At 42.8% G+C, this 26,111-nt stretch overlaps 1 protein-coding gene across 1 annotated transcript in view; it reads left to right on the top strand.

Moving 5' to 3' along the window:
* Window positions 1-1,153: 1,153 nt before the first annotated feature.
* The window catches only part of FXN (frataxin), a 519,216-nt gene continuing 494,258 nt past the window's right edge, over window positions 1,154-26,111 (top strand). The window contains exon 1 of the mRNA XM_044064347.1: window positions 1,154-1,479. Coding sequence (XP_043920282.1) covers window positions 1,309-1,479 — 171 coding nt within the window. The 5' untranslated portion in view covers window positions 1,154-1,308. The remainder of the gene's footprint in view (window positions 1,480-26,111) is intronic.

The raw sequence follows: 26,111 nt of genomic DNA on the forward strand, positions 1-26,111 counted from the left end.
CACATTTAAAAAATGGTTATCATTTACTACAGGATCTGGGGCCATATTTTGGTCATCTGTTCTTCAGTTTGCATTTGAAAGTTGGTATCCCACATTTCCAATGGTGTGGGTGGGGTTACATAATTATGTATGCAACTTTTATGGTAATCAGTGTACAGATTTGTACCTATTTTTCATGGGCCTCTGTCCAGTTTTTTTGATGTTTCCAGGTTGAGAGGTATGGTCATCATGTACTATTCTGTAGAATTTCTTGTAATAGTTGGTATGGTTACACAGAAATTATTCTTTATTACTAAGTACCACTCACCTCTTGTGCAGTCATTTTAACACAATGGTTTTATTACTTGCTTTACAAAAATATACATTTTGTATTTTTCACATGCTATTGGCCTGTACTTAAGAAATAAAAAACAAAAATAATATTTTCCTAGCAAAAAAAATCGTTTTATGTTATAACAAAGTGCACATATTCTACATGCTTTGACCGGCAGGTACATATTTCACATTATGTTGTCTGCTTCTGTTCTTATGGTAGCAGTCACCAATATATAAATAAATATTTGCCTATTTTACAGTATTAACCCGCCCCCCTTCAGCAGCATCTGGTACCTCGAAGCATCCCAGAATCCTACTGGAAGCAGGGCATGTTATGTGCGATTTGTTATTCAAATATTTTGTTAATTAGATATCCATGGTTTAAGCGTGGAATTCCTATCTTCAGGGTATTTATTCTTATTGTTAATGTCTGCAGGTTGAAAGGCATGTCTCTTTACTATTGTTTCACTGTCGCTCTCTCTCTCCTCCCAATAACCAAATGTTCACCCCACCTTATTCCTTTCCTACTACTCTTACTAATTACTTCACTCACTTACACATTTTCTCTCTTCAATGGTTTCCTACCCATCACATTCAGTTTCTTTTTCTTTGATTTCTCCCATCTCATGGCTTATGTTTTCTGATGTAACCACCGTCAGTATATTTCACAAACAATGTGTACGCCTACTCATATTGGTTTGAATTGTTTTGTTTCTACACCGGCCTAAGCCTATTAGCGTTCTACCCTAATAAACAAATTAAATACCCTCACACGCTACTACTACATCAATCAAAGTTGCAAGAGACGCGTGTTGCCCCCACCCTCCAACCCAACACAAAAACTTTACTTTGGTTGCACTTGGTGTCTGCGACCACTAGAGGTCCCTTCAACACCAAAGTATCTCTTGCCACTGTGAGTCGAAGCTCCGGAAAACGACACGCGGATATGTAAAGTTGGTTTGAGTTATTAGTGGATTTGCCGTATTACAGACTATGTGGACCATTCTACCAAAGATGCTGGAATTCCACCGTGGTGCCTCCTTTAGATCATTTCTTTTTAAATTAAGAGCCAGCCACAGACCAGTTCTCAGGAATAATCACTACACTACTTCCTGGTGTGTCCGATGGAGTTGCATTACCTGCTGGAGTAGACAATCTTTTTGCGTGAGTATGCATAAATACACCGCAGGACAGTACTGCATGTGGTTAGAGCTGGGTGTTTAAAAAGATGGAACCTTGTCAAATTAATACAGCTGCGCGACTTCCTGGTTTGTCTCTTCCTTATGTTGCGGAGGCCTTTAACCCCAATAATTCGTCATTTCCGTCACGGCAAAACGTGTTTTGCGACTAATTTATATTTATGTGTAGTTGACATTCTGTACTTACACTTAAATGAGAGCATACCTTTTGTAACTTCACAGCATGAGTAATCTGGACAAAGTCTGCTTGCATTTTTTTTCTGAAGGACATAGTCTGAAACACAAATGCATAATATGTTTGTCATTATTTGGTGACTTAAATCCCAAGTGATTTGCTAGAAAAACACAAATTTTATGAGGAACACACCACAGATGTTGAGCAAGAATCTGGGCAGTTGAGAGGTGTGAGATTCATTTTATATAGATTTAATTTCAGAGAGCGTCATAAATCTCCCATAGCTTTTGTGCCAGAAACAAGTGTGTGACTGGGTATTTCTGTTATTATTCCTACCTCATAGCTGCGGAAGCGTTGTCGCCTCACAGTAAGACGGTCTTCGGTTCGATTCTTAACTAGAGCGTCTTCTGCGTGGAGACATGGTGAATGGGCATACTTTCGTTGAAGGTTGTGCGTCAGGGCTGGTAACTCGGCACGTAAAAATCAACTACCAATCATTAGCGGACCGGAGTTCCGCTGGGGCGACCCCTAACCGGGAAAAAGCCGAAATAAACAAACATTTCCAACCTCATATCGTTGCTTCGACACCACCATCAAACCACATAGCTTTTAAAATGTGTATAACCGCCCAAGTGTTGCTCTCAACGTTTATTTCCAAAATTAGGAAGAAAGCAATGAAGAATTAGGGGCGGTTTTTAATCCTGGCTCGCTGATGCATTAAGTTGACAGAAAAAAAGGATAATGCGAATAAATGTAATTTTGCTAATAGTAATCCATCACCGTTTAAAAAAAAGTAGGAGTGAGGTAGCAAAATTAGCGCCTAGAAATTTAAGGATAGTGTTGTGGTACCAGTATGGTATGGGATTTTACTTGTGGTGAGTTGGACATGGAGAAGCTCAAATGTAGCATTATGTTTGACCAGTCTTGATGTCTTCGTGTTTGGTGTAATTTGAGACTCCTCCACCTTTAGACGCTACCTGTGCAGTAGCTTGTCTAAATGCGAGGAAACAATTATAGCTTTGTACTGCTGGGATGCACTCTGTGGTCTCAAGCCATGTTTTGGTAACTCCACCGACGTCTGTATTCCTCTACTTTCAGAGAGTAGAGTGTCTTGTTTGTAGACTCATGGCATTATACAGTAACACCTTTAGACTGCTCCTGGCAAAGTAGTGTGGTCTGTCTGTCATATAATCGCCCAGGGAGACCGATATTGTACTTCATTGGAGTGATATAAAAACTAAGCCAGTTATTAAACTTAGTTGTCATCTTTTGGTACAGTGGTACCATCCTTGGAGAAGGTGAAATACTGCTGAATGCTAGGCCCATACCAGGGTTGGACACATAACCCGAGAGCTCTTTTATAGGTTCATAGGTTCATACTAGGCTATCTGCCCGAGGGCATTTACAAACCTAGCCCATCGTTTTTTGGCTTACGCCACCCCTTTAGTATGGGGAACTATACCCATTATTTTGCTGTGCCTCTGTCGAGCAGTGACACTGAGGTAATCCCTGGGGTATATCTGCGATCTCCCATCCATTGGTCAAGATTTCTCTTGAACAAGGCCAGCGAGGTGCTCTGCCTCACATGTACCGGGATTTTGTTCCACAGCATAGGGAGTCTTTGGGTGATGAATCTATCCCTCCAGCACGTCCTATTAATAGCCGTGTCAAGGTTTAAGTCTCCCGCCCTTGTGGCTCTGATGGATCTAGATTTTTTGAGGTGAAGCATATTCATCAAATCTGGGTTTGACATGGCCTTGTATGTTAGGCAAAGGTCACCTCTGAGCAGCGTGCGACTGAATAGAGCTGGAGTTCTTTCAGTCGGGTAGCATAGGACAGATTTTGAGACCCTTTATCCTTTTGGTGAGGAACTTTTGTGGCCTCTCCAGCTGCTGCAAGTGTCGGGTCAGATACATTCCGAATGGGGCATTGTACTCAATCATTGGTCTGATGAGTGATGAGTAAAGGGAGACTATGACCTCCCTTAATCTAGATGAGAATCCCTTCATGATAAAGTGGGCAATGTAGAAGGTCTTCCTAACTACTTTAGCTACATGGGTGTCGAATGACAGACTACTATCAACCTGGGTCCCCAGGTCCCTGATAACTTTTTCTGTGCTCAGTGGATTGCCACCTATTTGGTAGCTAGGGGTAACCTTGTTTTTCCCGAAGGGTATGACTATGCATTTTTTGGCATTTAACTTTAGGCCGTGGCTCTGGCACCAGTTATCCGCTTCTGTGAGACCCTTCTGAAGGATATCTGTGTCAGATGTGTTTTCTACTATGGCCCAGTTTGCAGTCATCTGCAAACTTTGTCAGCCATAACCCTCCTGTGTTTGCTTGTACTGGAAAAGTAGATGCCAAACAAGAGTGGGCCCAGGACTGAGCCCTGTGGGACACCACTTGTGACAGGCTTTGAGTCTGACATGGCACCAGCAGCTCTGACCCTGTGGGTTCTGTCACTCAGCCAGTTTGCAACCCATCTTGTGATGTATGGGTTGACATTTAAGCTGATGAGTTTTTCAATGATACCCGAATGGGGTATTGTATCGAAGGCCTTAGCCAGATCGAGGTAGGCTGTATGGACTGCCTTTCCCTCATCAATGGCTTTGGTGACTGTTTCAAAAAGTCAACCAAGTTTAAAAGGCATGATCTGCCTTTGACAAAGCCAAACTGGGTTGGATCCAAAGTCTGCAAATTCCCTATGTCTTTATTTATGAGGTCCATTATGATCCTCTCCATGGCTTTGCAGATAAGGCTTGTCAAGCTAATGGGCCGGTAATTTCCAGGGTCGGTGGAGGCACCGCCTTTGTGAAGTGGTACCACAGTTGCAGTGCGCCACTCCTGGGCGTATCCAGAGGTAAGACTTTGATTAAACAGCTGTCCTAGCTGTGGGTTTAATTCCTCATTGAGTTCATGGAGCACACAGCCGGGGACACCATCAGGTCCCATGGATGCTGTGTTTTTTGCTTTGGAGAGAGCAGTTCTCACTTGGGCGCTGGAGATGTTTGGGGGGCTGCAATCGTTTGGTATAGATATCTCTCCTTTTGGGGAGGGAAGAAGTTTGCACTGAACCTGTCAGCCAGTATGTTGGCAATGTCTGTAGGATCAGTAATCTTCACATCATTTTGAACTAGCTCTGAGCATATCTGGCTTATGGCTTTTTATATAGTCCAGGGAGGTATGGCTCAGGACATTTACACCCACATGGACTATGATGGAGTCAGACTGATGCTTGTGGTGTAGTGACTTGAGTGTATCAGTGATTTGGTGTTGTTTTGCCCGTAACAGGCAGCTGATCACAACTCTCTGTCGGTGAATGAAACTTGTATGTCTCACAATGACTAAGATATTGTGTTGTATGGTGTTTTGCCCTATGGTCTTAGAGGTTGACACCTTGTGCATTTTGCCTTAGCAAGATGCTTTAGAAGTTGGTAAAGATACTTGTTCTGTGTGTGACCTATGGAAGGTGTTTGAGGTTTTGGAACATTACAAGTAAGAGCTTCAGCATATGTGGCCGTGTGTGTCTGGCCTATACTATGCATGGCAGGTGTAGTTTGTGACACTGACAACCTGTTTGGTGTTTATGTTGGTAAGTGAGAGCCTTGGCTCCAGTGAAATTGACATCTCTCACATACCTTATCAGTCTGCTTTAGAAACAGATGGTTGTCAGTAAGCATTAGACAATTGCTACATCACCTCAGAATGCTGAAATCCACCAAGCTGGCTGCAGAAATAGTAGGAAAATGTAAATGTATGGTTATAGATTCTTAATGTGTGCTTTTTCACTAGTGGATGAGGGCATAACGGCTGGCTACTGTCGTGTTACTTGTGGTTGCAAGGCTATGCTCCTCAACACAGATTCCAGTTGCTCTTTGCGCAACTAGCTACTGGGGTACTTCCGAGGTTGTCTGTTATAGATAACTTTTTATTCAGAACCTTCTTAGAGTTTGAGGACTCTAAGCAGATGGGGGCTCTATAAAAATTAGTCAGAGTAGAGCAAACACCGGTTTAATAGCAGTACAGAAAACTGGTAAGAGGCCCATTTTGTTTATTTTGGCAATCACCAAATTGCCTTAAAGGCTGACCAAAGAGATTCCGTTCAGCTTTCTGTTACCTAAGAAGTTAACTTTTGACTGTTTCTGCCATTTCACACTGAGCTAATCGGAGGAAGGGCACTGAGCAAACTTGGATCTGTACTATATAACTGTGTCCTGTTTTTGCTTATTTTTACGAGTTATTTATAGCACTTTTACTACTGCGGTGGTGCTGCTGCGGTAGCGTTGTCACCTCACAGTAAGACGCTGTCCGGTTCGATTCTCAGCTAGAACGTCTTCTGCGTGGAGACTTGCGTGAATGGGCGTACCTTCGTTGAAGGTTGTGCATCAGAGCTGGCAACTCGGCATGTAAAAATCTACTGCCAGTCATTAGTGGACCGGAGTTCCGCTGTGGCGACCCCTAACCGGGAAAAGCCGAAAGACACAACAGCATTGTCTGCTGCATACTTTTCTAGCTAGTTTCACTGTGTGTGAGGTATTAACTGGAAATTGTCTACATGTATTAGGCATCTGTTTGGGTTTTTTGTTCTGATTTCCTGCCACTTGGTGGCTTTGCAGTTGCCTGCCCCTACTGTAAATTTGATCTGGGACACTCCACCCAGTCTAGTGTCATTACCTCATTCTACCTAATCCAGGGAGAACATTTGAGAAGGCCAACCCATATATTTTCTGCTCCTCCTTTCCCCTTTCCACTTTATACACACACGCACAAAAAAAAAATTCTAAGCTTGTTTTCTGCCTTTCCTGTAAGTAGTGTAGTCCAGATACAGATTTGCTGTATCCAGGACTGTTCGTAAGCTTCTGAGGCCCCAAGCCTTTCTGTGTTGGAGGGAAGCCTTCTAGCTTAATTTTGTTTCTTGGAACTAGCCAGTTTTTTTAGTTTCAGCACTCAATCTGTTTCTCTGAGCTTGACACTTGTTCAGAACTCATTGTAAGCACTAAATAAGCTACAAATTACTACAGCACTCAACTTTCCTCACTTGTCTAGAGGAAAATAGTTTTTACTACTTATTTAACACCTATCCAGGCATGTCTAACGGTCAGCTCCCGGTGTTTTCTCCTGTCTACCTGATGAATTTGGGTATCTTGGGGCAATGCAGCAATTGCCTCATGTACACAGGCAACCCTCTCTGCCTACCACCCAACACTACAACCTGTGAGAGATGCACTTGTATAGCCAAACTGGAAGCAAAGTTCTCTTCACCCAAGACTGGACAAGACAGTCAAGAGGAGAAGGTAAACACTTGCACCACACCACACGCATCACATATTCCCTCAAAACCTATACCACCAAAACACACAAGCACAAAACACACAACTACATTCGCGGAGGGTCTCAAAAAAAATCTACCCAAGCAACAGGGACCTCCAAAGCAGAAATGTAAGCAACCTCCACCCCCAACACAACCCAAATGACACACAGCCCACAAACTCAGTGTGCCACTCAACCACAGCCCATAAAGCACAACAATGTACCCAACACTCTAGTCATAGGTGACTCTGTAGTCAGGCACACTGATGTTCCACTCACCAGGCTAAACAAGGAAAAAGTTACTGTCAGCTGCCTGTCAGGTGCCAGGATCCATCACTTACCGCACGCACTCAGGTCACTCCACACCAGGTACAAATATGACTCTGTCCATGTTGGTGTGAAAGACGTGAGATGTACCTCCCTGGACTACATGAAAAGAGACATGGAGGAGCTGTCCGATCTTGTATCCCAGGCTGGTATGACCCTAGCCTTGAGTAGCATCCTGCCATCACCCAGAATGATAACCACAGTTGTGTCTTTCGGCTTTTCCCGGTTAGGGGTCGCCACAGCGGAACTCCGGTCCGCTAATGATTGGTAGTAGATTTTTACATGCTGGCTTGCCAGGCCTAACGCACAACCTTCAACGAAGGAATGCCCATTCACGCATGTCGCCATGCAGAAGACGCTCTAACTGAGAATCGAATGGGCAACGTCTAACCACAGTACAAGGACAAAATGATTGATTTCAATTGGCTAAGCTTTTGGTGTCATTCTAAGGGGATCCAGTATCTGTCTGCCTGGTATGACATGATCGACAAACCATGATGCTTTGTCAGAGATGGCCTGCACCTGTTGCCCTTGGGATTCCGGATACTGGCTAAGGCTCTTGCCACCCCTATAGTGCCTTTTTTAGGCAAGGTTCAAATGACAAATTCACCACCGTAACAGGTACAAGCAAGCAAAATCTGAGGGTAATGCTACTCTATGCTACAAGTCTAAACCTCAAAATGCACTCAATCGAGGCACTCCTTAAAATGGAGAACATCGACATCTATGTAGTGACGGAGACCTAGTTCAAGGTTCCAGAGAGCACGTCTGCATTACCAGGCTATAATTCATACCACACCTTTCGGCCACCTAACCTGAACTGAAACACTAAAGGCGGAGGTGGGTCCATATTCATTAAGGATATCCACAACTCCAGGCTAGTTGCTCAGCATAATGCATCCGAGATTATTCAAGTGCAACTAACTCTGGGCATGACTGCAATCCAAATTGTAGCTTGCTACAAATCCCCCACCATGCCCCAGGATTCCCACTCCTCATTTCTTGATACACTGGAAAATATTAGGTTACAACCTAACACTCTAATAATGGGCGATTTCAACTACCCCACCATTAACTGGGAAAAATACTCATGTACCAACTCTTGTGCGTAACGTTTTCTGGAATTCATAAATTCCAACACCTTGGATCAACTTATCCACACCCCCACCAGGGGCAGCAATATCCTAGACCTAACATGGGCAACTGGTGTTCAACACCAGAGGTCAATTCCTCGTTGGTCAGATCCGACCACAAGCTAATCACCCTAGACATCCACATCCCCCCCCCACCCCCCATTAGAGAACCCACCGTAAAAAATTTCTCCAAAGCCAACTTCACGTTTCTTAAGACAGAAGAGGCAAACTTCATGACACCCATGCTGACGGACAATAGAGGTACGACTGCTGAATCCTACGCAAATGCACTTTGTAAGCACTTACATGAGTGCATGGATCGTGCAATCCCTAACAGAACTAAGATGCTATCCTCCAAAAAAAAGGAAGCCAATCTGGTGGTCCCCTGCCATAAACATACTCTACAACAGAAGAAAGAAACCTGTAAAAGAGTAAAATCCCATGATTGTTGGAACTCCCTGGTCAGCCTCGGTAAGAAGCTGAGATCCCTCATAAAATCCTCCAAAGCTCGTTATGAAAAGAAAATCGCCAGTGATTCTAAAGACAACCACAAAGCATTTTATAGCTATGTCAAGAATTTCAATGGCAGCACTCTGATCTGCTCTGAGTTACAGCACAATGGCACTAAATATACAGAACCAACTGATATTGCCAACATCCTGGCAGATAGGTTCAGTGCTAACTTTAACCCCCTCTCATCCCCTAAGGCCCCTCTCTATACCAGAAGAATGCAAAGTTCCTGTAATCACGGCTGCACAGGTAAAAAAAAAAAAAACACTCTCCAAAGCCAAGAACACAGCATCCATGGGACCTGACAACATCACATGCCGCGTTCTACATGAACTACAGAATGAATTGGCACCCCACCTAAGTACCATGTTCAATCATAGCCTCACCTCAGGCTTTGTGCCCACTGAATGGCGCACAGCAAATGTTATCCCACTCCACAAAGAGGGAGCCACCACATACTCTGGAGAACTACCGCCCATTAGCTTGACAAGCCTGGTCTGCAAGGCTATGGAACGTATCATCATGGAACTTATAAACAATGACATTGGTAATTTCCAAACTCTGGACCCCATCCAGTTCGGGTTTGTAAAAGGCAGGTCATGTCTCCTAAACCTGATAGACTTGTCACCAAAGCCGTAGATGAGGGTAAGGACAACCTATCTGGATCTCGCCATCCACCACTCTGGAATTATAGATAAACTCACTAAAACTAGGTATAAATCCCTATGTCACAAAATGGGTTGCTAACTGACAGAACCCACACTGTGAAAGTAGCAGACTCCAAATCCAACTTCAGACCAGTGACAAGTGGAGTACCACAGGGTTCAGTCCTAGGTCCTGTTTGCTTGCTATCTACTTCTCTGAAGTGCAGGCTAACACAGAAGGTGTTTGGCTATCGAAGTTCACAGATGACTGCGAACTAGGTGCCATAATCGAAACTCCTAATGATGTGGACATCCTACAAAAGGACCTCACTGAGATAGATGCCTGGTGTCAAAGCCATGGCCTCAAGCTCAGTGCCAAAAAGTGCATCGTCATCCCTTTTGGTAAAACCTCTGTACCCATGAACTACCACATAGGCAGCAGTCTACTTAACACCGAAAGTGTGATAAGAGACCTTGGAACACAGGTGGACAGTATTCTCTCCTTTGATAATCACATTGCCACAGTAGTCAGGAAATACATGTGACACACCTCATCACAAAAGGTTTCTCATCCAGGAAAAAAGAGGTCATTGTTCTCCTCTACTCATCACTCATTAGACCCATTATAGAGTACAACTCCCCTTTTGGTATGTACCTCACAAGACATCTACAACAACTGGAAAGGCCACAGAAATACCTCACAAAGAGGATTGCCGGCCTCAAACAGATGCCTTATGCAGACCGTCTCAGAAAACTCCAGCTTTCCTCTGTTGCATATAGCCTACTCAGAGGCTATCTCTGCGTAACATACAAAGCTATGTCAAGCCCAGAGCTGCTGGACATGCTTCACTTAATGAAATCCCAATCCCTCCGAGCTACATGCTCTAGGGACCTAAACCTTGTCACCACAATAAACAGATCATGCTGGAGGGATAGATTCCTGTCCCAGAGACTTCCCATACTCTGGAACAAACTACCTATCTATGTCAAACAAAGCTCCTCATTAGCACTCTTCAAGAAAAATCTTGATGATTGGATGGAATATAGGAAATTCACCCTGGGGATCACTTGTGGCTCTGCTCGACAGGGGCACAGGAAAATAATTTTCATGGGTGGCGAAAGCCAGGGTACCATTTGGCTAGGCTTGTATAGGCCCTAGGGCCAATAGCCTAGTACCTACCTATGAGACAAATCAGACTACCTGCCACTGCCACTGGAATGCAGACCTAGTTCTGATTAATGTAAAATCATTTTAACGGGGGTAGAACTGCAGAAATGAAACAATTAAGTGTGAGAATTAAATACAAAGTAACAGATTACACAGTAACAATACCTGAAAGGTTTCTCAAAAGTGTGGATCTCAGCAATCGGCAAGAAGTACCTTATTGGATTTCTTTAAAATTTATTTAAAGTGTAGAATCTGCAAATAAAGCAGTAACACTGTAGTACAGTCATCTGAAGTGCAAAACAGTAAAATAAATCTCTTATGTGTTGAGGATGGAGCAAGATTAATTCAGGACCCTCTGAGTGTAGCGACTGGCAAGGATGCCAAGCATGAGCTTGAGATAAATTGTAGTAATGGAGTTTGGATGGGCAGTCTTATTGATCTATGAAAAACAATGGGTGAAAAATACATTCATACCTTACACAACTGACAGTAGTAAAGGAAGAAGGGAGGGTGGGACTTTGAAAATCAAATTATTGTAAGGGATGGAGGCCAGAAACACTGGCCTTTAAAACTGCTACAAGCAAAGGGTGGGAGTATTCAGAAAAAAATTGAGCTGCTAAATGAAGTCCATGAAATCGGACACTTCAGCTTGTAGTCCACAGTATTTCAGGTCTGCAAGGTGTTGGTTAAACCAAAAGAAAAGCGTTTTTTTTTTTCCTTTTCTTTTTGATGAAAACCTTGTTTCTTACATTTCAGGGCTGCCCATGAATGTCAGAATCTTGAACAAAAGACCCTGGGTAGACATATCTCTGTGTTGGAATAGCAGACTAGCTAGAGAGGATCCAGTCAAATAAAGCCAGTAGTGGGGTTATGTGACTTCAGAACCTGTAGCATGCCACAGTTTTCTTAGTCCTGTGAGTCTGAGCTACAGGTCAATGACCCCAAGTTGGTTAGAAGTTCAGAAACTTTCGCTTTTACAGTGGGGACAGTGGAAAAAAAATGTAATTTATGTACAACCAATAGGGAGTAGCAGGAAGAGCAGTAGTTAATGTATTGGGGATGCTCCTGACTTTGACTCAAATTTTAGCTTTGTCCTTCTTAATCCTTCATAAAACTGGTGACTTTTGGGGAAAAGGTGGGGAATTATATTTAAGAGTTATAGACTTCTTTTACTTCAGGAATGTATATTCATTCACAGTCTGTTATTCTGTCAGTGTTTCAAGTTAATGGTACTAATATTTTAGAAGTGTCCCTCATTGTCCCTGATTATTTCTGGATCTGTAGCAGATTGGTTGAGAGGTATGGCGGGGGCTGGGGCAGACACAAGGAGCAATGTAACAAACTGAAAGGCACTACAAACCAAAAGGCACTAGAATTCAACTTTAAGCAGGCAAATGATAAATACAACATAAGATTCTAGCAGCAAAATTGGAATATAAACAGCTGTAGAAGCACAATCCTGTAGTTACAATGGCAGTACTGCCACTTTTGGAATCCCACTGCAGTGACAGTATATGAAACCAGACTTGGCAAAAATTTACCAGTAGCAGTCTGTATGGAAAAATGCAATTTTAATGACTAAATTTAGCTGAGATCTGACAGTAGTTTACAATTCTCCAGCAACTACGAATGAAACTAACTACAAGACTAATACCCCAAAATGGGTTCAGAATACAAACTGCTTTTTCAAGTAATTCTACTTGAGATAGAAGTGCGGTGCAATGTATAAACAGTGCTCTGATCTTGCAGTAATTCACAATTCTCCCAATAACTGCAAATGAAGCTACAAGACTAAGTTCCCACAACAAACTAAGAAAATATAGACAGACAACTTTTTTGGGCTAAAATACAGAAAAATTAAGCAACAGTCTGGACACTTGAGAGTATGTCAAGGGCACCTTTTATTTATTTTATTTTATTTTACATTTGTTGACCGGGCTAGTCCAACTGGATACATGTCCATTTTCAGTGGAGGCCCGGGGAGAAAAGCTCCAAGAACAGAAGTACATAAACAAATACAAGGACAAAGCTGAAGCAAGTAAATACACTGACGTTTATAGGCAAAATAAAGCAAGCAAGTAGTTATATATATAATTTAAAAGAGATACAGACTTGTAAAGATGGACTAACAGGGCTACATTGTGGACCCTTAAGGGTTTGGGTTGGGTGGAGGCTTGGGTAGGCCTAGGTGAGCCAGGGACGTTAGCTATTAGTCTGGATTAGAGCAGGGGCATAGCCATTGGGACTTTAGGAGAGCTCTGAGGTGTATTTTAAATTGGTGCAGTGAGGTCATAAGTCTTAGGTTGTTTGGGAGGGCATTCCAGGATTTGCCAATGGAATTGGTATATAGAGCTTCACCACCCGAGTTGTTAGATTTAATGGTCAGCACTTGTAGACTTTTGGGTGACCTAAGGGACGTAAGGTTGGAGTAGGGGGTAAGTATGTTGTTCAGTGAGGGGGTTTTATCTGGATGGTTAATAATTTTAAATGCCTCAGTGAGTTGGTTGAGTTTGAGAATATTGGGCAATTCTAGCCATTCCAGTGTCCTTAGATTTAGGCAGTGATGGGTGCGATAGGGCATTCCAGTTATGAATCTGGCTATGTGGTTATAGGTAGTAGATAGTTTATTGAGCTCTCTCTTGTGAAGGAAGGAGAATATCGGGGAGGCATAAAGGAGTGTGGAGAGGAGGTGGGTCCGGGCGATGGTTAGTTTGGTGTGCGGGGTTAAGAAGTTCTTTATTCTATACATGGACCCAAGTTTCTTGTTGACCAACTTAATGGTCAGGTTTACATGCATATCAAATTTAAGTTTGTGGTCTATGGTCACCCCTAGTAGTTTGGTGTGGGAGACAGGATAGATTATGGTACCATTGTTGGAGGACACATAGAAGGTTGGGTTGAGGGTGTTAGGAGGTTCTATTCCTTGGGCGGTAACTGGAGTGGGGAAAAATAGAAGTAATTTGGTTTTGGTTGGGTTAAGTAGGAGTTTTAGTTCCGAGAACCATTTTTCGACTGTGGAAAAGCAGTTTTGGGTTGTGACTTGGAGTTTGGCGAGAGAGACGTCAGAGCAGATCAGGGTGGAGTCATCTGCATATTGAATGCAGGTGGCTTTGGGAATGATAGAGTGTAGACCATTTATAAAGATGGAAAAAAGAAGGGGACCAAGAATAGATCCTTGGGGAACACCAATATTAGTGGGGAGTAGGTCTGATAGCCTGCTTTGCCACTGAACTGCCTGTTTTCTACAAGAGAGGTAGGCATTAAACCAACTTATGGTTGGTTTGCTAAGATGAAAGGTTTCCAGTGTGTGGAGCAACTGTTGTTGGTTGACCATATCGAAGGCTTTCGATAGGTCTAGAAAGAGAGCAGAGGATATTAATTTATTATTGCGGTTGCGGTTGACTGAGTCAACAAAGGAGAGGAGAGCAGTGGTTGTGCTATGATGGGGGCGAAAGCCGTGTTGGGTATTGGACAGGAGGTAATTTTGTGTGAGGTGGGTAATGAGTTGCCTTTTAAAATATTAGCACTATGAACTTGTTGATAAAATCAAATCTAAATTGGCATGCATTTTCAGAAGTAAAAGAATGTAAGTAATTATTGTCATTATTTATAAAGTTAAAACTGGAAGAAAGACCCAGCAAAGCTAATCTTCACTTTGTAATACCTTAAACCTCCTGTAGTAGGATGTAGCTTGGATGGGTCTTTCTTGCAGGTTTTACTGAATTGTTTGTCTGTGACCTTTGCTATTTACCCTTTTATTTGGATGTTATTTGGGACATTTTGTAGGCATTCTAATGTTTATGGACATCAGGATTGGTTTTTAAGTTGTTTTTCTAAAATATAGCCAAACAAGCCACTTGCAGGTTCTTTGATACCTACTAGGCTGTTGATCCCTGAGAATTTTTAGAAGTCTAGCTCTGCATTCCCATTAAGTTTTTAGCCTTTTTAATTTAAGTACGAGTAACCCAGAGTAAGATAGAGTTGCATGTTACTGGTGCTTAACCAGGGGTGAATTTGCTGTTTCCCATCCATTCATCCACATTACATTTGAGTAAAATAAGGAGAGTGCTTTACTTTATGTGTAGAGGAAGACAATTCAAAGTAGTGGTATTCTGAGAATACCCTAACTCTTAACAATACATACTGTATTTATCCCTCCCAACATGTTCTGTTTATGTTCCAGAAGAGATTAATATCTCTTCAGCAGGTGTTTATTCCACTATTAGAATATGCAATAGATCAGAGAGGATAGGGTCTGTTGAAGCTTTTTCACGAGGCAGAGATGGTCCTTCAGTAACTTGTGTGACAATGAAAAGAGGGGCAATGTTTTGAGACTGTCTGTATAGTTTTTATGATTTGGGCTCTTTATTATTTTCCTAGTGAGAAAACGTTGTGGCCATTCATCTTGTGTTAAGTGTTTCAACAAGTATATATGGAAGGGGATATTATACTCAACGATCAGCCTAATACAGAGGAATGATCACATCCTTGGACCTAGACACCCCCTACTAATAAGCTGTGAACTGAAAAAAGGACTTTATTACACTAGTAGATAACATGGTGGTCAGAGAACAGTTTGTCTACATAGTTTTCCAGGTCTATAACTACCAAATCAATTTTCAGGGGTGTGTTGTCAATGTGATATTGACAGTGGACATCATGCATGCCAAAGGAGACTGTGATACTGTTTTGGCATTTAGATTTGGTCCATGGTTATGATACCAGTTATTTGTGTGGGAGAGGCCCTCTTGGAGGATCTTGGTGTCTTTTGGAGAGTTTATGATGGCACCAAGTTAGCAGTCATATTCAAACTTGGGCACAAACCTTTTACATTAGCTTTGACCTCCGAGACATAAATGCAAAAGATGAGTGGCCTCAGGACTGAACCCTATGGGTCAACACTAGTGACAGGTCTTTTGGAGGAGATAGAGCCACTTAACATAACTTCCTAGGTTTTGTTTGTGAGAAAATGTGCTATCCAGTGAGGTACATGGGGATTATTATTTAGCTGAGGCAGTTTATCAACAATACCGGAGTGTGTAAGATGTCAGATGCTTGTGCAAGGTATAGATGTGCAACATACTGATTTTTTTTCCCTCATCCATTGATTGCTTCAGTAACCTTCTTGAAGTCATTCATGTTATGCAGGCAGAATCTACCATTGATAACACTAAGATGGCCTTTGGTCAAAAGTTTGTAGGTTACCTGTGCCATTATTTATTAATTGCATAATGATCCCTTCCATAGCCTTGCAGATTAAACTGGTCAGACTTATGGGTCTGTAATTACCCTGTGCAGAAGGGAAGATTGTTGTCTTTCATTTCTCTAGCACAAATCCTGTTTGGAGACTGGTATCGAATAGCCTCTGTACGGGGGTTGACAGGTCCTATTTCAGGCTGATCAGTAAACAGCCTTGTATGTTATCTGGTAAAAAAGGTCAAAACATGGCATGTCTACGGATCTATATTAGTTCATCAAAGGTTCACTTCGGTGAACCTCCATTCATCGAACAGAAAACATTGAATGGTCACTTTACTGAATGTGTTATATGAGGAAAGTAGCTACTTGCCCAACATTTCCTCATAACACGCACCACAGTATTTTAAACCCACCCAGGTGTGGAACTGTGTCCCCCCAACTATATATACCAACTCCCAGAGCACACTACAGTGGGGAAAAGGGCAAATTTCCTTATGGTGGCAAACTAGTTCCTTTCCCAGTGTAAATCCTTCACTGATGTGAGCATTCGCTGAAGTGAATGGTCAATGTTTTATGCTCGATGAATGGAGGTTCGCTAAAGTGAACCTTCAATGAACTAATATAGACCCCATGTCTACAGCTAGTGGATTTTGGATTTTTGGCCTGAACATAGCCATAAAGACATAAAAAAAATTAAAAAGTCATGAGTATTCAGAAGCCGTGTAGCTAAAACACTGGTAAGTCCTTAAGGTGTCCTTTGCATATATACCTGGGGCCTCCATTAACATTTTTTTTAACAAGAAACATCTTTATTGAATTAACATTTATGACATAGGCAATCATACATTTATATAAATGAAGAAAAGAAATTGTATTGACATATTTTCAGTTACAAACATATCACATATAATCTTCTATACAGTTGTCAATCAAACATTACATAGCTCATTCAATTCCTGCTTTCCCTTAAATTTCATTCCACCTCCAGAAATTATTCTGCATGTATTGTTCACACAATTCACATTTTTTTCTAAGTAATTTCCTCTTACCCTTTTCTAAAGATCTCACTTCCAGTACCTTTACCTCTGTTGCTATATTCACTACTTCTAGTATGGTTTGTTTAGACTTTGATTTCCATTTTCTAGTAGTTTGTTTTTTTGGCAGTCACCAGAATTAAACTCAGCAAGGCCTTACTGTGTTAGTGCAATTCTGATTCTATCACAGCTCAAAAAATCATTTGCTTAGTTATACCAGTTTGCTCACCGAATATTTCTGAAAGAGTAGCTGTCGAAAGATTTTACTCTTCTAACATATTCTGGAAGAATCACACCAAGTTCTTGTAAGCAAGTAAAACAGCTTTATTTTACATGCATGGAGACCTGCTACATGATAGTAGTATGCCAGCAGTCTCGCTACTTGTACTTTGAGTTCTGCTTATATAGACCCTCCTGCACGTACATACACGTAGCACACAGAACATTCATTAAAAGTGATAGTTTGATTACTTGTTTTTACCAGCCAGTATCACAGTTATTCTTGCACCATTAACTTTCTTATCAGCAGTTTAAGATTAACTTCTGCATTCCTCAGTGATCAACATTTTCCAGAACATTTCAGTTTGCATGCAGTGAACATTTTTCTGCTTAACCCTTTAAGTTTGCTGTGTAACTGACTCAGTTACACAGCAAACTTTTTCACTTTTTCTAGCATGTCGAAGGGTCAGTTGCTAGCCTCCTCTCCTGTTCAGCTGGTAAATCTGGGCATCTTGAGGCAATGTTGCAATTGCCTCATGTACACAGACAACCCACTCCTTCTCCCACAAAACACAAATACATGTGAGAGATGCAACTATATAGCCAAACTGGAGGCTGAGCTCTCTCAACTCAGGACTGGCAAGACCAGACAGGAGGAGAAGGAAACCACGCACACCACAAACCCAGTTTCACATAGAACTATCACAACTGCAAAACAAACACATAAACACACAAAGACATACTCGGAGGCACTGATCAAAAATCTACCAAAACTACAGAGGCCTCCAAAGCAGACACCCAAGCAACTGCCACCTCAAGACATAAGACATGCAACACATAGTTCTCAAAGTCAGTGTGCTAAACAGTCACAGCCCTTAAGGCCAAACACAATGCCAGACACACTTGTTATAGGTGACTCCATAGTCAGACACACTGACATCCCACTCACCAGACTGAACAAGGAAAAGATCACAGTAAGCTGCCTGTCAGGCGCTAGAATCCGCCACATAACACAAGCACTCAGGTCACTCCACAGCAAGTACAAGTATGACTCAGTCATTGTCCATGCCGGTGTGAACGACCTGAGACGTACCTCCCTGGACTACATGAAGAGAGACATAGAGGAGCTCTCAGATTATGTAGCCCAGGCCGGTATGACCCTGACCCTGAGCAGTATCCTACCCTCACCAAGAATGATGCCACAATACAGAGACAAAATGATCAGCTTTAATAATTGGCTTAATTACTGGTGTCATTCTAAGGGGATCCAATGTCTGTCTGCCTGGGATGACATGCTTGACAAGCCACGCTGCTTCAAGGGACGGCTTGCACTTGTCACCCTGGGCTTCTGGATATTGGCAAAGGCTCTTGCCACCCCATAGTGCCTTTTTAGGCAAGGCTCAAATGATAAACCTACGCCCTAGAAAACAAAAATGGAGAAAAACTAAGGGTAATACTGCTCAATGCCAGAAGTCTAAACCTCAAGATGCACGCCTCAAGCCCTCCTCAGTATGGAGAACATTGATGTCTGTGCTGTGACTGAAACCTGGTTCAAGGCTCCTGAGAGCACCCCAGCACTATCAGGTTATACCTCATATCATGCGTCCGCCCCAAAATCCGGACCGAACCACAAAAGGAGGGGAGTATCCATATTCATAAAGGATACCCACACCTCCAGGTTAGTGGCAACGCACGAAGCATCGGAGACCATCCAGGTGCAATTAACCATAGGTAAAACTGCCCTACAGTTTGTAACATGCTACAGACCACCTTCTTAAACTCAGGAAACCCACACAGCCTTCCTGAAGACACTGGAGAGTATGAATGTCTCTCCAAACACCATCATATTGGGTGACTTCAACTACCCAAACATAGACTGGGAACATTACTCAAGCCCCAACACCCTAGCCCAAAGGTTCCTTGAGTTCATAAACTCAAATGCTATGGAACAACTAGTCACCATTCCCACAAGAGGAGAAAATATACTAGACCTGATCATCACAAACATGGGGACAAAATGCTCCACACCGAAGTATATCCCTCATTGGTGAGATCAGACCATAAATTAATCTCACTGGAGATCCACATCCCGCCCCACCCCCAGCAAAAGACCACAGTGAAGAACTTCTCAAAAGCAAACTTCACACTTCTTAAGACTGGAGTGGTATCCTTCAAGGGCCCGAGCCAGTGGAAACCACAACCCACGCTGCTGAAACCCTTACAAATGCCTTCTACGAGCACCTCCAGGAATGTATGGATCAAGCAATCCCTAATAAAATCAAGACCCTTTCCACCAAAGGCAGGCGCCCGGTCTGGTGGACTCCAGCCATAAACAAACTCTACAACAAGAGGAGAAAGCTACTACATGACAGAGCAAAATCCCTAAAAGGGAAGGTATCTCTGATCAATACTAACAAAAAACTACGATCACTCATAAAATCATCCAAGGCCAACTTTGAGAGAAAAATTGCTAATGACACAAAAGACAATCATAAAGCCTTCTTTAGCTATGTTAGAAACCTGGGTGGAAACTCCCAGATATGCTCAGAATTAGTCCAAAATGATAAAAAAATCACTGAACCCACAGACATTGCCAACATACTGGCAGACAGGTTCAGTGCAAATTTCTCCCCTCCCTCCCCCCCAAAAGGAGAAATATCTATCCCACCAGAGTCCAGCCTCCCAAACATCTCAGATGCCCAGGTGCGAGCTGCTCTCTCTAAAGCAAAAAAACACAGCATCAATGGGACCGGACGGTGTCCCCGGCTGTGTGCTACACGAACTCAATGAGGAACTAAACCCACACATAAGGCTGCTGTTTATTCTTAGCCTTACTACAGGATACGTACCCAAAGAATGGCGTACGGCAACTGTGGTCCCACTCCACAAAGGCGGTGCTTCTACGGACCCTGGAAATTACCGCCCCATAAGCTTGACGAGCCTTGTCTGCAAAGCTATGGAGAGGATCATAATGGAACTCATAAATAAAGACATTGGGGACCTACAGACACTGGATCCTACCCAAGTTGGCTTTGTCAAGGGCAGATCCTGCCTCTTGAACTTGGTCAACTTTTTCGAAACAGTCACTTAGGCCATTGATGAGGGTAAGGCAGTTCACACAGCCTACCTTGACCTAGCAAAAGCGTTCGACACAATACCCCACTCGGGCATCATAGAAAAGCTCACCAGCTTAGATGTAAACCCATATGTCACAAGATGGGTTGCAAACTGGCTCAAGGACAGAACACACAGGGTTAGAGTTGCTGGTGCCATGTCAGACTCTAAGCCGGTCACGAGCGGTGTCCCACAGGGCTCAGTCCTGGGCCCCCTCTTGTTCGGCATTTATTTTTCTGAAGTGCAGGCAAACTTAGAGGGATTGTGGCTGACAAAATTTGCAGATGACTGCAAACTGGGCACCATAATTGACACTCCATCAGACACAGACATCCTCCAGAAAGGTCTCATAGAAATGGATAACTGGTGCCAGAGCCATGGCCTTAAGCTAAATGCCAAAAAATGTATAGTCATACCCTTTGGGAAAAACAAGGTAACCCCTAATTACCACATAGGTGGTAATCCATTAAACACGGAAGAAGTTATCAGGGACCTGGGGACCCAAGTTGACAGTAACCTCTCTTTTGACACTCACATTGCCAAAGTGGTTAGGAAGACCTTCTACATTGCCCACCTGATCATGAAGGGATTCACATCCAGATTAGGAGAGGTCATTGTACCCCTGTACTCTTCACTTATCAGACCAATGATTGAGTACAACGCCCCATTCGGAATGTACCTTACCCGACACCTGCAGCAGTTGGAAAGACCCCAAAAGTTCCTCACCAAAAGGATAAAGGGGCTCAAACATATGTCATAATGATGCCCGACTGAAGAAACTCCAGCTCTATTCAGTCGCATACCATCTGCTCAGAGGTGATCTGTGCCTGACATACAAGGCCATGTCCAACCCGGAATTAATGGACATGCTCCACCTCAAAAAATCCAAATCCACCAGAGCAAGAGACTTAAACCTCAACACGGATATAAATAGGACGTGCTGGAGGGACAGATTCATCACCCAGAGACTCCCTACACTATGGAACAGAATCCCAGTCCATGTGAGGCAGAGCCCCTCACTGATTCTGTTCAAGAGAAATCTTGACGAGTGGATGGGAGATCGTAGGTTTACCCCGGGAATCATCTCTGTATCACTGCTGGACAGAGGCACAGCAAACTAATGGGTATAGTATTCACATCCTAAGGGGTGGCGAAAGCCACACACACTCTGGCTAGGCTTATAAATGCCCTAGGGCAGATAGCCTAGTATGAACCTATGAACCTATATACAGAATACAAAATATGTTGAACTTCAGTATTTTTCCACATTTCCCCCCTTACAACATTTTGTATACTGTTTATTTTACACAATCCCAGATATGTTTTATACCTTCTCATAATCAGAAAAATATGCTTTTGTAGCATTGGCAGAGATAACCTTCGATATTATCATTTTGATACATGGTATGCAACAGCAGCCAAGCAGCAAAAATATGACTGCACCAACACATACAGTAATTAAAATGTTCATCAACACAGAACCCCAGTTTCCAAACAGGTTTTGGAAAAAGTCAGTCAAGGAGTTTGGACCAGGTTTAGTCAGTTCAGAAACTTGTTGAATTATTTCAAGATGGCTCTGAATCGCATGCTCGTTATCAGGAATGTGAACGAGCAGCACTCCTCGTGTATGAGAGCGCAAGTACCTCCTTTCGCCGCTAGGGTGAAATCGAGCGCCATACGGTTCTGCAACACTACTGTTCTCATCGCCGTTAATTCGTCCGTCACCAATTCTAGCGCTGAAAATGTCGCATTACTCAGAGTCTCTAACAGTTTTCTCAGTTCCCAGATGGATTTTACTGTCCCATACACTGGCAAAATACCAGCCCAAGCAATTACATCATCGCCTAGGTCCATATGTGAGAGTCCTTTGCTGCTGACGTGTGCCAAGTCATGGTGATAAATCCATGACACATCAATGTTACCTACGGGATTAATAGGTTTATTAAGAGAACGTGCATTTCGTATTTTACCTTGAGGTAATGCATTTACGTGTCTGATAGCTGGTATCAGATATCCCAAAAAACAACTTCCTGACCAGCCATATGGTAACCATTTATATGCTTTCCTACCACAAATAAAATAACAATCATTCGTTTTGATGGTGATATTGGTTGCAAATTCATAACTCCCATTTGGCTTTAGCCCCTTAAATAACAGGCCATATACATACAGCATTTTTTCAACAAAACTAGTATCATTTACATTGATGTCTTTTTTTATAGCTCCAAACTTGGTCTCACACTGCCCTTCTAGGGTACAATTATGAACTATTGTCAAATTACATTGGCTCAGCCCCACCTTAACTTTTCCAATCTTTTGAAAACACACTGTTCCGTTTTGGCGCCCCAGAAGAGGCAGCGCTACCTTGTCTCTCAGTGGTACTTCTGTGGTTTCAAACAACAAATTATTCCAAGTATCATTTGTTCCCAGAGGGGCTGTCCCTAACATTAAGCCACTATGTACAGTAGGTATTGCAGTACATACCCAACAATTTGAGACATTCATTGAGGATGCATATGCATATTTAATCGCTTGATAATGTATTAAAGTTTGGATGCCAGCTGGTGTGTTTGTCTCTTTTTGAATGGCTAGCTTCATTAAAAAACAAAAATGGCCAAAACAGAAATATTACAATCACAATAGTTATAAACAATAAAATATTGCAATAGAACCATTTTCTCTTATTCTCATTATTGTCCTTTATGGTTACTGCTGTCTGTTTGTTCCTCAGGGGAATTCAAGTTTTTATCTAACTTAAAATGTTTTACAATTTTACAATGTGTTAGGTGGATCCATGAGGACCTTTCTTTAATCCGAACTGCCGTTGGAGTTGCGATCAACACCTGGTAGGGGCCCTCCCATTTGGGGGATGCCCAAGTCTTTTTCTTAATGATCTTGACCCAGATCCAGTCGCCGGGTCTAATTTCCGTGATTTTGTCGTCTCTTGAACCTGAAAAATAATCATTCGTTAAACAGCTGTTAGTATTGGTCAGCATTTTCCTCATGTACTCTGCTACCTCCTCACCCCCCTCACGTTCCTCAGGCAACAAGTTTTGCCACTGCGGGACGTAATAAGGTCTCCCATACAATAACTCAAATGGGGTGACTCCTTTTGAGGTGTGAGTTGTCCGCATGGAAAGGAGGGCTAGAGGTAGACTGGTAATCCAAGACTGATGTGTCTCGGCCATGAATTTTCTTAACTTGCCTTTTAGAATGCCGTTGTGGCGTTCCACCAACCCTGCTGACTGTGGTGGTAGGCACAATGGTGTTTCAGTTCAATTTGGAAAACTGTAGACAGTTTCTGAATGATCTGATTGACAAAATGCGTGCCGTTGTCAGAGTAGATGCGTGTAGGAAGTCCAAAGTGCGGGACGATGTGATTGACCAAAATTTTAGCCACTGTTTGAGCATCCGGATGTGTCACCGGAAAGGCCTCAACCCACTTAGTAAATGCATCTACTATCACTAACACAAACTTCTTTAGTTGTGCTGGGGTCATTTCGATGAAGTCCATACATATTGTATGAAATGGATAGGGGGGTGTTGGAAATGATGCCGGGGCAACTCTGACCCCTCCCCCGTGGTATTTAGCACATACTATGCAGGATAGACAAAAACGTTTTGCATATGCAATGAAACCCTTGGTCCAAAAGGTAAGGTGGATAATTCTAACCATAGCTGCAGGGCCCAGATGGGAAGGGCCATGCACGACTAGTGCTGCATACCTAAAAAGATTAGTAGGCAAAACATATTTATTATCTGGTCCCACATGGATTCCCTTGTTCTGTCTAACACCATACCTAGTCCAGCGTTGTTTTTCCTGTACTGTGCTAAGTTCCTGCATGACTTGTAAGGTTTGTAAATCAAACTTATCTGTTGGTTTTAATTCTGTAGGTGTGGTTTCAAGTGAAAAAGTACTGGACATAGCTGCCTCTTTGGCTGCTTTGTCTGCTAGGGCATTACCAAGTGATACCGGGTCCTTAGCACGGGTATGAGCAGCGCATTTACAGATGGCCAAACCCCGTGGCCGTTGGACGGCGTGTAGTAATTCAAGGATTAGTTCTTTGTGCATGATGTCTTTCCCTGAGGTTGTAACCATCCCCCTATTTTTCCATTGCTGAGCAAACACATGTACCGTAGAGAAGGCATATTGACTATCCGTATAGATAGTGACATTCCTGTCCTCCGAAAGGAGACATGCCCTTGTCACATCAATCAGTTCCGCTGCTTGAGCGGATAAGTTCCCGGGGAGTGGTCTTGCCTCTATTATCTGAGTTGCATACCCTACCTGCGTGGTACCTGTTTCTGTTTTGCGTGCTGACCCATCTACAAACAGTGTCCAGTCCTCATGTAGTAAGGGTTGATCTTTAAGATCCGGTCTTGGTAGAACTTTAGAATGTATGAGATCTAACCATACATGCGGGATACCGTCTTCAGCAATGGGTAGCAATGTCGCTGGATTTAAGGTAGTGCATCTCTCAATTGTCATGTGTGGCTGTGATAACAGCGTAGTCATACAAGATAAATGTCTGCTAGGTGACAGAAATGTTAACTTGTCCTGCAGAAGGATGACTGCTACAGAGTGCGGGACTTTTAACGTAAGATCATGGAACAATACCAATGTGGCAGATGCTTGTACCGCCAAAGCGGCTGCAATTACTGCTTGCACACAGTGTGGCAATGCTCGTGCTACTGAGTCTAATTTACTAGAGTAAAATGCCAATGGTCTTAACTTATCGCCATACATTTGCATTAAAACAGATGTCATAAATCCCTGCTTGCAGTCTACAGTCTGTATAAAGGTCTTACTGTAATCTGGAAACCCCAACGTCGCTGACCCAGCTATCAGTTGCTTGATTCTAGTGAATGCCTGTACTGCCTTGTCTGTCCAGTGCAGCAAATCTTTTGCCGCCATCGGTATTGCAAAAATTAAGTCTGATAGCGGGTGCACTTCTTCGGCATAGTTGGGAATCCAACTACGACAGAAGTTTGTAATGCCTAAAAAGGACATCATTTCTTTTTTTGTAGTTGGCATGGAGGCTTGTAAAATAGCATTCTTTCTAATGTCATCTAATCGCCTGCCCTTCCCAGAGATAGTATAACCCAGGTAACGTACTTCTAATTTACAAAATTGTAACTTAGACTTATTTACCTTATGTCCTTCGTGTGCCAGAAAGTGTAGTAGTCGAATAGTCTCGGACTTACAGAGTTCTTCCGTAGTCGCGGCCAGGAGGATATCATCCACGTACAGCAGTAGGTGGCACCCTTGGGTGGGTTGGAACTGAGCCAAATTGGTGGACATCTCTTGTGAGATAATGGTCGGACTTTCGCAGTATCCCTGCGGTAACCTGGTATAGGTGTAACGCTTGCCCATAAACGTAAATGCAAACCAAAATCTACTATCTTCCTGCAAGGGAATAGAGAAAAAGGCATTACTGATATCAATTACAGAAAAGTAGCTATCCGTAGGAAGGATATCGTTCAGCAGAATAGACGGATCCGGGACTATGGGGGCCCGAGGTACCACCGCGGCATTTATTGTCTGTAAGTCTTGTACCATCCTCCATGTCCCATCCGTTTTTTTTACTGGAAATAAGGGTGTATTACACGGTGAGTCTGTGCACCAAATTAATACTCCAGCTTTCAAAAGTGCTGTGATTACCGGTAAAATGCCCTCCTCTGCCTTTCTGCTCAAGGGATACTGCCGTTTATGAGGTCTAAATTCTGACTTGGGTGTAATCTTTACCTGCCCTGCCATTCTAAT

The sequence above is a fragment of the Protopterus annectens genome, chromosome 2.part2, assembly GCF_019279795.1.
Source record: "Protopterus annectens isolate FY-2018-M chromosome 2.part2, PAN1.0, whole genome shotgun sequence".
NCBI classification, from domain to species: domain Eukaryota; kingdom Metazoa; phylum Chordata; order Ceratodontiformes; family Protopteridae; genus Protopterus; species Protopterus annectens.